Source organism: Gorilla gorilla, chromosome 3 (assembly GCF_029281585.2).
Source record: "Gorilla gorilla gorilla isolate KB3781 chromosome 3, NHGRI_mGorGor1-v2.1_pri, whole genome shotgun sequence".
Classification (NCBI taxonomy): Eukaryota; Metazoa; Chordata; class Mammalia; order Primates; family Hominidae; genus Gorilla; species Gorilla gorilla.
Window position 1 is genome coordinate 50594131 of NC_073227.2, and position 14505 is coordinate 50608635.

Genomic DNA, 14505 nt, shown 5'->3' on the forward strand with positions numbered 1-14505 from the left:
ATTATTAAACAGGTCATTGTGGAAATACTAGTTATGAATGAATACAGAATTTGTGTAAAAAAAATCATAAATCTGAGAACTCTAGAATTGCAATAGGCTTTTCTTTTCTCTTCTGGGATGACTGTGGGTAGAATATATAAGTACAAGATGTCAAAAAGTGTGGCTGCAACTCTCCTGCTCCAGTAGCAATTTGTTGGGAGGAGGGTGGAGGAGCCAGATGAGCCTCTTACATCTAAGGAAATTAGGACATCTTCAGATAAAGAGGAAAGATGAAAAACAGCATCCAGCCCAGGAAACAGTAAGTATGCTTCTTAAATCAACAGGCTGTCTTTACAGTGTGAAAAAGCCACTCAACTGCCTTTTTAACCTCATTTATACATATAGTTTATAGTCATTTTTAGTCATGCTCTCGTAATGCAAAGAACAAGGATATCTAGGAATAACCATATACTTTTGGGATTTTTCATGAAAAGTTTACTTATTTATAATTTTAACTAAGGCATTTTCAAAATGTAACACTCTTTGTCACTGGCTTACTGCTCAGAGTGAGTGGGGAAGAGTGGGTGCAAGCCAGAAAACCTAGAAGCAAGTGTCCACGCTTGTATGAGTAGGAGGCTGATATTTTCTAGTCTCACTTCTAGGTAGATAAGGATAATTGGCAAGTTTGACAATAGGCCAATGTCAACCAGCCAGGAGAGTGTTTCACCTTTTGATGTCTTTTCTAGGAAATGTAGAAATTAATTTTCTCACATTACCCTATAAAATATTTTAAAGAGAAGGCTATGGAACAGCTTGTAAGCATACCTGGAAGTAAGAAATAAAGTAAATGGGTGCTCAACAAGCAATTCTAAAGAAATTAACAGCCCGATAAAAGTTTCTGATGATATCAATTATCCTCCAGATTCAAGAGTTTCACGTCTCTACCTCCTTTCCATCATCAGAATTTTAGATTGCTCTATGACTGCAAAAAGGAGAGATGATAGAAGAAAAAAAAAGTATCAAAAGGGATAACTGTCACTATTTTAACTTGAAAACTGCTCAAGGCCTGATTATCTGTCCTTACCAGATCCAAGCTATACTCTAGTTTATAGTAGTGTAAAAGGAAATATATTTGTTCCTTATTACCAGGGCAAGAGAGAGACTTTCAGCAACACTAAACACTGAAAATACCATTGGGCAGAGCACCCACCTCATGTCATCCCAAATGAAAACAATGCTAAACTAGAAACGTGAAATATACATGTGTCCTGAAATTATAACAGCTGCTTTTTAGACTAAAAAAACCCAAACAACCCCATACCCTCCCCTAATAAGAACTCCCAAATGTACCAAACTGTTAGCACTAATTAAACATGTATCTCATATCCTAATTAAAGGAAAAAACTCACCCATAAGCAACTCCCGCTATGGTGCACTTCTTAAACTGCATTACATTGCATGTCAGAGTACCAGTTTTGTCAGAAAATATGTATTTAACCTAAAAAAGTTTAAAATTTCTCATTAATATTTTGAAAGTCTTTATGCCAGTCTTTTACAGAGAAACCCCTCATGCTTTTTATTAACATTGCAGGGGCACAATGAATATTACTAAGGGACTATTTTCTGCCCATTTATCAAGGAATATATTCAGCTTTTTAAAAAGTATTTTACAAATGAATCTTTTCACATATGAATATTAAAGACTATCACCATACTAGAAAACTATATAGACATATGCCTTAGTATGGTCTGAATTTCCACTAGAAAGTGCCACTATCACTACTTAACATTTACAGAGCACTGAAACAGCTATCAGCATTTCTCAATGCAACAGGCAATTGTAGAATTTGTAATAGGTTGTGCAATTAACTTCATGCAACATCTGAATTGGTAAGAAATAAGAATAATTCTGGACTAGATGCTATTTGTAAAGCATAAGTTGGAATATGGCAACAATACAAAAAAAGAAAAACCTAGAATATGTCAATGGATTACAAATATACACATATGTGAATATAGTATGAATTATAAATCTAACATTCCTATTGACTAGACTCACATAGCTTCGTTGATGAACTTTTCCTCCCTTTCTGGTTGAAAGGTATGAACAATTCTAAAACTACGTTTATAACTTGAAAATAGCCAATATGTTGCATACTAGCTTGACTATATACCAAGGGACATCTCGAAGCTCTTGGAGTGCTTTACCTTGAGAGCAAAATCTCCTTGAGACAGTGTTTTTAAAAACTGATTTACTAAAAATGAGAATTGTTCATCATGCACTAACAAATATATTATTCAAATAGTGGAAAATTAAAAGCTGTCCATTCAGCTGCAGTTATCATATATGGCAGATACCACACCAAATCTAACTTTTTAATTCCACACATAATCAACAATAAATTCAGTTTACCTGGCCAAGTTCCTCATTCAGATTAGATGTTCGAGCCATAGCAGCAGTGTCTGTGGGTTCATAGTGCATGTCAAGATCCTTTAATAAAATTAAGTAAATCATTGAATACAACTGGTAATAAGGAATTGGGTGAAACTTTAAAAGAAAACAATTAGTATATTCGTACTTCAGTAAGTCACCGTTTGATGAACTACATGTAGGCACCAATTTCCTGTTATTCCTATACCATTTAATTCAATTTTTCTGAAAAGTATTCAATATAGACTATTATATTCCACAGTAAGGGCAGAACAGTATGGTAGTTACAGCCTGTCTATGAATCATGCAATCTAGGTTTACTATCATTCCACCATTATAATTCCACCTTATAATGACCTATTATAAGGATTAAAAGATACCACACAAAGCGCTTCCTACTGTGTCCGACACCAGGCAGGTATTTAGTAATGTGAGCTAGAACTCAGCAACTAAACACTGCTCAAATAATTAGGTCTTCAAACCCCTGGAAAAAGTACCCAAGAGATTCTATCTGGTTGTACTCTCTGGGCCAAGAAAGAAAAACAAAATGCACTTCTCAAAAGATAAAAATGTCACGCCTATAATCCCAGCACTTTGGGAGACCGAGATGGGTGGATCACAAGGTCAGGAAATCGAGACCATCCTGGCTAACACGGTGAAACCCCATCTCTACTAAAAAAAAAAAAAAAATACAAAAAAATCAGCCGGGAGTGGTGGCAGGCGCCTGCAGTCCCAGCTACTGCGGAGGCTGAGGCAGGAGAATGGCGTGAACCCGGGTGGCAAAGCTTGCAGTGAGCCTAGATCACGCCACTGCACTCCAGCCTGGGCGACAGAGCGAGATGCCGTCTCAGAAAAAAAAAAAAAAAAAAAAAAAAAAAAAAAAGAGCACAGTTTTTTACTTATTTGTACTTGCCTTGTGTCCAGTAATCATGAGACTTGACTATATTATCCTACGAAATTAACATTTTCTATATTAGACTATTTTATTAACAAATCAGGGTTGTAGTTCACAAATTTTCATGTCAAATGAAAAGGCCAAAATTCAAAGCCCATCTCTCCCATGTCTGTATTCTGAACTGATCAACATCACTTCTGAAATAGGTTACTGAGTTTTATGTGCCATGTGTTAAGAGAGAGATTAACCAACTGGGCCTTTGTTCAGAAGAGAAAGTGATCAGAATAGAGATTAATCTGGAAATCACATGAACTGAAGGACAACAGAAGGCGGGGAATGTTTAATTAGAAAGGAAAAGATAGGATAGAATTGGCATGATAGCTGAGTTCAGATATTTTGCAAGACTATCATTCAGAAACAAGATTAAGCATTTTCATAATAGATCCATTGGGAAGAACCAGAATCAAAGGAAGACAGTTATAATCTCATTTTCACACAAGAAAGTTGCTTTGTAAAAGAAGGCTGGAAAGTCAGTGTTCTATCTGTCAGATGTTATAAAATCTCTGTATATTAGAAAGGTGGTTGAAAGCATAAACCTGCTGGGTTCATCCAATACTAAAATTATATAATTCTTTGAAAGATATTATTTTTGAAAATCAAAACAATAAAGTGATTATCTAGCTTACTTATGTGATCCTCACAATGAGTTACCCTATTATTGCTATAAGAAACTTCAGTAAGTCTTACTTATATTTGTACATATCCTATTATGTAATTTTTCAGCCATATATCTCCTGAATGAAGTGAGCTACACCTGCAGCTCATTTTAGATTTCTAAATCACACTGATTTCTTACCAATGAATTAAGAGATTGACAGTTTAGGTAGATAATTCGCTACAAGAAGATAATGAGCAGTTATAAAAGTATCAGTTATATTTTTAAAAATCCTAATATTGTTCATATTGAAAGACTTTACAATGATTGAAAAAGAAAGAAACATCAAAAATAACACAAAGTTTCTCAAAATAAAAGAAAAATTAAATTTTCTGGCAGATTAGGCCCACAGATTTAATTTATATAAATTCATTAATTTTAACTTTAATAAAAATAAAACTAAGACCACATTTAAAAACATTTAGAAAGTAGATGTCTAACATTTTTCTAACATTTAACAATATTCAAGAGAAAAATTATGAAGAAAAATTCAAGTGAAGCTAAAATTGTTTACAGTGTAGAAAATAACATGATATAACATGATAATCTGGTTGATATCAGTAAGAATTACAGTATTATTTGTATAGTGCTTGATTATTTTCAAAGCTCTTTGCTATGTCAAGAGATTCCTTAGTCCATAAAACCATTGTAAGATGTAGGTAAGGCATATTATCCCTATGATTGTGTTCAAGAAAATAAGTTTCAAAATAAGTGACTTGAGAAAGTTGATACACCTAGTAAATTACAATACTAGAACCATAATTCAGATACTTAACTCCAAACTCATGGTTCTCCATCTCCCATGACAACCATAGGTTTCCTGAACTAGAGACCCATTTTCCCTCAATGTCTGGCCTGTAAACTTGTGTGATTCTGAGATGAGGAACTTTGCAACAAATTAGGTTCAAAAATCTGATACTGTGGTCAAGAAACAGTAGATATAATTAAAACCTTTTTTCTCCTGAGATACCAAAACATCCTAAGGACAAAATTATTTTGTACGGTGATAACAATCATAATTCATATTTACCCAATTTATGAAGTATGCCTGGGTAAATTTCACAACTTCTAATGTAACCAATAAGCTGATAGGAATGAGATTGTTGAAAAGGATGATGAAGGTCAAGAAATTCAGTCCAAAATTACTAGCGCCACCATCTGTTGGGAGAGGTAGGAAGAATGTCATTTACAGTTTTATATTTTATTTGCATTGACCCAAAATTAGCATAATACAAGTTTTCCACTCTACGTAGCTTATTTGATAATTTGGGAGGAACACTTTGCTGATAATATATCCTAATTCTCAAGTACATCCTTCAAGATAGAATTGCATTGTGTTCAATATGTTGTTAATCCAGATAAGAGCTGTGTAAAAGTACTAAGACAGTGAAAGGACTGTCAAATATTGCAAACCCTCTTCCAAACACAAAGTTTAGAGACATCACGGATAGCACTGAGGGTTTATAAATATAAAATCTCAATTGGGTAGAATCACTTTTATATAAATTCTTAAAAGTATTTCCAATTTAAAGCATACTTTAAAAGCAAACAAGACAGCAGCAGCAAAAACAATCCAAACTATATGAGTAATATTCAGTCCTAGGTAAATTATTCTCCTAGGTACATTATACTCTTCTTCCTCAATAATGAAAATAAAACTGCTATACCAGATACAATTGTAAAGTATACAAAGAAACAGACTGATGGTAGTAACAGTTCTGATACTGAAATAATAAATCAGTAACTATAAAAACAACTTGGAATTGCTGCAAAGATAAATCAATATAATAAAAAAATTTTAAAAATACCAGTTTTTGCTATATGATTGTAATAGAATTTGCTTTCACACTTTTGGAAGTTAAGTCTTTATTGGCTAAGTACTCATGAAATGAAAATGTAAACTCATTTCACAGAAATATCCAGGGGTGGTACATTAATAACACAATAATAAAAGGACAAATGCTCTAAAGGGAAACTATTTACTAGCACCTTCTCTAAGATAACATTTAATATAGGACTTACCACATTACTGAGTTCAAATGAAAATACATTTGGTTTAAACATTTTTAAACCATATAAACCACTTTTTGGTGCTTTTATTTAAATAAAATATAAACAAAGTATATTTTATTTAAGATAAACAAAATATATTTAAATATTTATATTTATATTTAAATATATTTAATATTTTTATTTATATTTAAATATATTTAAAATATTTTATATATTTATAAATATATACAATATATATTTAAATACATATGTTTTGTTATATCCACACATGGTCAATCTACTTTCTTTACCATATAGTTAACCACCTATGTTAAAAATATTTTTAAGGAATAGTTTTCGTTGATGTATATAATAAATGATTACACTCAGTGAACATTTTATACCACTATAGAGTGCTCATTATGTTTTTAAGGATTCTGAAATTTTAGTATTCCCAAATTTTACTTACACTTGCTAGAAATCTCACTGAAAAATAAAGATCAAATGTCCAGCTATCTTGGCAACAAGGTCTTTTTAGAAACAATACGAAATAAAGTAAATCAAGATCAATTGTGAAACAAATACATGTTTTAATCTAAAAAAGTGCAGTAAGCACTTTATTGCTTACAGTTTAGATTGAGATACCAGTCTTTTCCAGAATGCCTTCGATTCCAAATGGCTGAGCCCACAGAACAGACAAGAGACATGGCAATTAAGATACAAAATAAAATCAAAATTTGTACATTTGTAATCCGTTCCACATTTGAGAGCTTAAGTGGTGGACTTGTTGAATTCTGTAAAAAGAAACAAGATGAGTAATAAAAAATGTACACCAATGATTTAGCAATGTATACTTAGTATTCTGTTGAGGATGACAAAGTCACAACTCAGTATCTAGATGTGGGTGGATATGTGAAAATTATGCGAAACCCATGACAAATGTAATAAGGTGCCAATGGTTAACCACCTTTTTTTCAAGGCCACTACACCACCCAGGCCTTTTTCTAGGAAGTAAACTATAAGAAAGAAGAGAACGAAATTACATTCCTTTCGCAAAAATAGCTTTTGCATTGTGGCAGGTAAGATGAATAATGCATTACTTGGCTATGTAAGCAAACAGGGTAGTCTAGAAACATTTAGTTAGTGTTTCCGTTCAGGAAGACAGGCAGACAAGGCAGCCCGTGCTCCCGCAAACAGGCACCTGGAAATTTGAACATAGGAAGGCAACACTTAAAGGATCTCTGGCTTTCAAATTTCTGGTGGCATTTAGCAATTGTTTTACTGAACGCAGCAACAATTTAAGTAGTCCTGGCTATAAAGAATAACAGAGGCAAGTTGCCTCAGTTGTATTTCATGATTCAAATGGTTATGTAGACCTGTGCTAACCAAAAAATCCACAGAACAGAAAATTGTCAGAATGAATATGAAATGAAGATTTATAGAATTTATAAAATGGCTAGTGGTGGAATCACTAACAGCAATCTCGCTTGCCTATTGATAATACCTTCATGCCTGTACAAGGTACAAAGGCATTAGCTCTGAGAGCAGATTTTCATTTAGTTTCTTAAAACTGTTTTCCACACCCATCTGACTATTGAATATTGATGGTATAACACAGGGATGGAGCAACTGTAGGCAGGTGTGAAGATCAATGCAAGAATTAAAGCTGATGGCAAAAACAGCCTTACATATAAATGCTATGAAAAATGGTCGTTTGATTCAAATTTCTAAAAAATTTTATTAAAAGATAGAAATTTAAAAATTTGACTACTGCATTAAAATAAAATTACAAGACAAATATTTTAATGCAGATCACTTATCATGACATGGACAACTTGTAATCATCACTATAATAGTTAGTAAATGCTGCCATAGACCCATACACAAAATTCTTGAGAGTTCATGCATAATCCCTGGTGAACCTTCCAGTATTCCCGTGTGCAGTTAGCCATTCTTTTATTTTTTTTTTGAGACGGAGTCTTGTTGTGTTGCCCAGGCTGGAGTACAGTGGCACGATCTCGGCTCACTGCAAGCTCCGCCTCCTGGATTCACGCCATTCTCCTGCCTCAGCCTCCCGAGTAGCTGGGATTACAGGTGTCCACTATCACTCCCGGCTAATTTTTTGTATTTTCAGTAGAGACGGGGTTTCACCGTGTTAGCCAGCATGATCTTGATCTCCTGACCTTGTGATCCGCCCACCTTGGCCTCCCAAAGTGCTGGGATTACAGGCGTGAGCCACCGCGCCCAGCCCAAGCCATTCTTATAGGGAGGTAATTTCAAGGTCCCACTCACAGGAGTACCAGATTCTGAACATATAGATTCTGAACATATAGGGTTGGATCAGGAGTCTGTGACAGATGGTCTCCTATGTTTGGGACCACTGTACTGAGATCTGTAAATCATACACTCACAAAAGCCTTAGGTCCAAAAGGTTTCATAGAGAAAAATTTCACCTGCATCAGCTTGGTGTCATGTCCAGTGTAGACAACTATTCCATGAACCCACTGTGTATTTCTCAACTGAGCTCCTCGAAGAAGAATCTGATCTGCTCCCAGTGGAACGGTGCTAGGACAGATTACATTGACATTAGAAACAGTATTTTCTAAAATGCTTAAGAACTCTAGTTACCATATAGTTACAAAAGTACCCATTGTTAAAATAACCCTTCTCATATTTATTTCTGCAAAGTAATTTCCCCCCAATACAAATAATTTTCTTAAACAGCAACAACACAAGTATTTACATTGCTTTTCCTTAACACCAACCAGTCATTTTCTGTAACTTCACTATCTGGTATGGACTGCACTCTGTCCCTCCACTATTCACATGTTGAAGTTCTTACCCCCAATGTAATGGCATTTGGAAATGACCCTTCGGGAGCTAATGTGATTTAGAAGAGGTCATGAGGGTTGGGTCCTCATGAAGGGATTAATGCCCTTATAAAAAGACACTCGAGGAGTTTACTCTTGTCCTTGTGAGGACACAGCAAGAAGGGGCCTTTTGCCAGCCAGGAAGATGACCCTCACCAGAACCCAGTCATGCAGGTACTCTGATCTCAGATGTTTAGCCTTTGGAAATGTGAGAAAAATAAATTTCCATCATTAAAGCCACCTAGTCTGTGGTGTTTTGTTACGGCAGCCTGAGCAACCTAATACATTAACCAAAATAATAGGTAATGTTTTGGAATTCAGAGGCTTATTTACACAACTATTTATAACTTTTCCTAAATAAGTCCATTTAGATTTCTAAAAGTGTTAGGAAGTGATGGGGATAAGGAATCTGTCTACTCACCTCAGCCTCACCACACACACACACCACACACACCCACCCCCCACACACTCTGTCTCTCCCCCCGCCCCCACCCAAATTAAAAATAGCTTTGTACATAATAAAGGTGCAAAAAAATTCCTAAGATAAATACACAGATCTCACCACTTATTTGCATTGCCAGCCCTGACCCCCTACAGACAAGTCCCTGTACTTAAAACCTCTAGAACATTCATTTTTATAGTATTTGAAGATTGGTTTCCCAAGAATTGTGAATAAATTTCCAATGAATAGTAAGCATTTTGGAGCTGTTCATTCCTTATCATTTAAGCCACATTTTTCATGAATAAGGTCCCAGTTGGTATTTTTGTGGATTTTTCACAAGGCTACCCACTATGGTAGGTTACTAGATGATACAACTCACACAGGGACATAAGAAGGAACAAAGCCACCACAATACTAGAGTTCTTGAGGAAAATGTAATACATAAATTTTAATGGGTCATGGATTACTACTACCAAGTCTTCATTTTAATAAGAGAAAAAAGGTCAAATATAAAGAAAAATATATTTAAAAATTCTGGAAAAAGGAGGAAACAATTCCACAAGAAAAGTCAACAGACAACACAGAACTTCTTTGTAAGTGGAGGCAAAGCGAGGCTGAGGTCTTCATTTCTGGTGAGCTGCTCTGGCCCAGTAGGCTTGGAAGGCTAGTAGCAGCTTGGGCCTTGGACATTCAGGAACCACACAAATTCTACTGACACAGGTAAAATCAATCCAGATGGGTAGGTAACAATAGCACTTGAATGAATCCTTACGAAATACTGTATTCCAATTTAGAGAAAGAACAAAGCAACTGCAACTCTCATTCTTTATGTACAATAGCATGCCTTTAGGACCTGTCTGGAAGGAAACCCCTCTGGTATATATCAAGATTAAGGGTGCATTTCAGAGTTGAAAGGGGCCTTGGGCCTAAAGTGGGTTTCCAATAACTTCTTGGGAAGCTGCACTATGCTCTGGGACACACATGTGACAACTGTTCCTTACCCAGCCGATGGGGTATAATATGGCAACTGTCACCTCAGCAGTGGTGGTGTGGATTGACCGGAATTAGACACAAACTCTTCAAAAGCAAAACATACCACTTTTCAATTACAAGGACTCAAGAAGAATTAGTTAGTTTTCATCAGAGCTGGTGTTCCAAGGCTTCTGGCATTAGACTATGACCCTCATCCTTAAAGGCAAAAAAGTATACTCATTCCAAAGGGTCTCCAAGAGCTTTCGGTAATCACTGTAAACCCCAAAAGTGCCACAGATACAAAGGTCTTGAAAATCTGTTTCTATCTTTCCCATGAAATACAGCATATTATATAAATTCTCTTTGTACCTTGAATCTTGGCACCATCATACAAAGTTTCTCCTTCACAGCATAGATTTGCTCAGCAACAATTTGACAGAAAACTGTTAAGACATGGAAGCTGGCCAGTTAGGAATGTCAGACTATAGAAACAATACTGGTATAAATGGCCAAATCTATCATTAGTCTTTAACCATATGTTCATGGAACGATCACTCTGTGAAAAATTTAGAACAACATATAATTACTTCACGGATTACAGGAAAGCTTTTGGAGGATCTGAATGAGGATGACAGTTCAGGGTATACTTCAAATGTCCTTTGGAATTCAAACACTCTAATAATGCAATTACAAAATAATGAAAACACCAAAAACATTCTCTCAGGCTGCTGAGTTCAACTAGTATATTTAGCCAACATTTAGTTGGCCACTACAATGCCTGGGAGATAAGGTATACCATAATGTAGGGGAAGCAGGGAAAGAAGGGAATGGAGAAGAAGAAAAGAGGGGAGAAGGGAAGCAGGAAAGACTTCACCTTTTCTGCCAGTTTCTGCCTCATTTCTTTGCTCTCTTTGCAACAAAACTCATTGAAAAAGAAGTCTATACTTGCTATTTTCAACTCTTCTTCCATTTTCTCAAACTCACTATCATCAGGCACCTGTTCTAATCAATTTCAATGATCTCCACTTGCTAAACGTAAATATGTCAGTGGTCAGTCTCATTGTACTTGACCATCAGCAATGTCAGACTCAGTTTTGGTCCCCCTGCTTTGGTACAGTTTCTTCACTCTCTCTTGGTTACCATCCTATAAACTTGGTCTCCATCTCTTTCACTAGTGCCTTTGCCTTTCCCAACATAACGTTGGAGGGTCTCAGGATAGCTCTTGGGTCTCTTCAGTTTTCTGTCTATACCCTTTCATTCTCAGTGATTTCTTCCATCCTCATGGCTTTAAATATCTATGCCACTTACTTCCAAACATATCTCATGAACCCAGACTTCTGTCCCAAACTTCAGATATATATTCAACAGCCTCCTGGACATCTCTGTTTGGACCAAACTTATAAAATCCAAAACTGAACTGCTGACCTTTCTTCCTCAAAATCCTCCAGTGAATTCCCATTTCACTCAGAGTAACATCCTCACAATGGCCTACAAAGCCCATAGGATCTGGCCCTCTATTTTCTCTAGGCCCTTCTTCTATTACTCTCTTCATTGATCATAGCACTCCAACCACACTGCCCTAACATTCCACAATTATTCCAGGCACTTTTCCACTTGAAGATCATGTAATGATAGAACTAATAATTTACACTGACTACTCCTTCCATCTGGAATTATCTTCCTCCAGATATTCAAAAGGCAAACGTCCTCACCTCCCACTCATCATTGCTCAAATGTTACCTTTTCAATGAGGCTAACTGTGACCACCCTAACAAAAAGTTGTTCCCTTCCAAAGACACCCAATCTTCCTTATTCTGTGCTATTTGTTTTCCCAAAGCATTTATCACTTTCTAACATAGTATAAACTTTTCTTATTAATCATCTTATTGTTTGTATGTTTGCCATTACCTACCTTACTGCAAGAAAGTAAGCTCACAAGGTGCTATGGTCTGAAAGTTTGTGTCTCCCCAAAATTCACATGTTGAAACTGAATCCCCAAAGTGGTGGTATCAGAAGGTGGGGACTTTGGGAATGGAATTCATGCCCTTACAAAAGAGGTCCGAGAGCCTCCACCATGTGAAGACACATACTAGATGACATCTATGAGAAACAGGCCCCAGCAGACACTGAATCTTCTAGTGCCTTGATTTCGGACTCCCCAGTTTCCAGAACTGTGAGCAATAAATTACTGTAATTCATAAATTACCCAGTCTAAGATATTTTGTTACAACAGCCTGAACAGACGAAGGCTTAAGGCCAGGAATATTTATCTGCTTTGTTCACTGTTGCCTCCTTAACACCTTAACTGGCTTGGCTTACTAGGTGCTTAATATGTACTGGTTGAATGAATGAGGGAAGGGGTAGAAGAGAAGAAACAAGAGAGGCAGGAAGCAGGTAACAAAAAGAGATGAGATGACTATAATTAATACCACAGGCTAGAAAGAACATTTGAAATTTCATGGAGGAGACAATAAATTATCCAGTACAATAGACCCCTTGAAGGTAGAGTCTGAACTCCTTGAAGCATCTCAAGATCACAGGAAAGGACCCAGGCCATGCAGATTGAATAGTTAAGCCTATAACATGAGTATTTGGCCAAAGAATAAGCCACAGGTAATTCTTACTCCCATTGTTTACCCACGAAACAATGTGCCAGAAGCTGGGAATATCTCTGAAAATATCCTCCAGCCAGATTGGCAGGAACTCTGGGAAGTCATCAGCTATACTACATGAATGGATAAGATTCAACATCTTCACAGAAGGACTCAGGGCAGAATAAAAATGCTTTAAAAAGGGTTTTGAGTACTCAAACTTAGCACACAAGAAGATAATATGTATCCAGACTTGGAAGACACAGCAATACACTATGACACAGTGGATTCTGTGTTTTTATAAAGACGGATTTTACATACCCATGTCCATCAAGCCTTATGTTTCCAACAAAATCGTAGAGATGTCTGTTTGGACTTTCACACTCAATTCTGCCAGAAATCCTCATCAAACTGTCAATGTCTTTGATATCTGATGTTGCTGGTAAGCCCTGTTTGGAATTTTTAAATAAGCAAAAAGTATATTAAATAAGTTGTATCTGGGCAAAGAGGAGGAATTTTGAATTCATCCAAGTCTTAAGATCTAAGGGATCCCATTATTTTTATAAGCAATTCTCCCCTACTCTGTCAAATCATAATTAAGAGATACCTTCCTCCCTGACTTGAGCACAGGTTTTTAGCACAAGAATAGGGCACCTTTATGAGAGTTCTTAAATATATTTAGGAGACTATAAGCTAGTCTACAAAGATAATTTGAAGTCAGTCCCCAAAGAACCATTTGCTTGTGAAAATAAAAGTAATATTTAGCACTATACAGTCTGAGTCTGTCTTCAGAATCTAAACAAGATGAAAAATGGATGGAATCTGTGTTCAAAGAACATAGCTTTGTTTCTCTTTTTTTATTCCAGAGAAGGGAAACTCCAAAACAGGTTTTCCCTCTGGCCAACCAGAAGCAGCTGTCACTGAGCAGGGCCCCTCACACAGTGGCAGTCTGGGTCCAGGCCCTCTGTGATGATCTAGTTCCAACACATCCCAACCCTCCCAAATGTCATTTTCATCATTCATCTAGAAACCAAAGGCATATATTTTTAAAGTCCCTCTTAAAACTTTAAAAACTTTAGTTATTTTTGCTTGAGACGATATGAAAAGTAAATATAGAAATGTAAACTATTCCCCAAGATGAGTAAGACGAGTGAGAGTTTTTGAACGGCAATAGAAAGGATGGCTTTTTAAAAAACTTTTATTTTAGGTTCAGGGGTGTACAATGGAGCTTATGTAGTAAACTTGTGTGTGGGAGCTTGTTGTACAGCTTTTTTTCTTTTTTTTTTTTTTGAGATGGAGTGTCACTCTGTCACCCAGGCTGGAGTGTGGTGGCATGATCTCGGCTCACTACAACCTCCGCCTCTTGGGTTCAAGCGATTCTCCTGCCTTGGCCTCCTGAGGAGCTGGGATTACAGGCACATGCCACCATGTCCGACTACTTGTTGTATTTTTAGTAGAGACAGGGTTTCAGCATGTTGGTCAGGCTGGTCTTGAACTCCTGACCTCGTGCCTCCTGCCTCAGCCTCCCAAAGTGTGATTACATGTGTGAGCCACTGTGCCCATCCTTGTACAGCTTTTTTTTTTTTTTTTGAGACAGAGTCTCGCTCTGTCGCCCAGG

General features: G+C 36.4%; 1 protein-coding gene across 5 annotated transcripts in view; it reads right to left on the reverse strand.

Annotated features, from left to right (window-relative positions):
• ATP8A1 (ATPase phospholipid transporting 8A1) overlaps positions 1 to 14505 on the reverse strand; it is a 247709-nt gene that overhangs the window by 163900 nt on the left and 69304 nt on the right. For all 5 annotated transcript variants that reach the window (XM_019025804.4, XM_055384700.2, XM_019025805.4 and 2 more), the window contains 6 exons: positions 13209 to 13336; positions 8466 to 8577; positions 6641 to 6806; positions 5051 to 5178; positions 2393 to 2470; positions 1389 to 1477 (listed from right to left, as the gene is read on the reverse strand). In XM_019025804.4, the coding sequence (XP_018881349.2) occupies positions 1389 to 1477; positions 2393 to 2470; positions 5051 to 5178; positions 6641 to 6806; positions 8466 to 8577; positions 13209 to 13336 (701 nt within the window). The remainder of the gene's footprint in view (positions 1 to 1388; positions 1478 to 2392; positions 2471 to 5050; positions 5179 to 6640; positions 6807 to 8465; positions 8578 to 13208; positions 13337 to 14505) is intronic.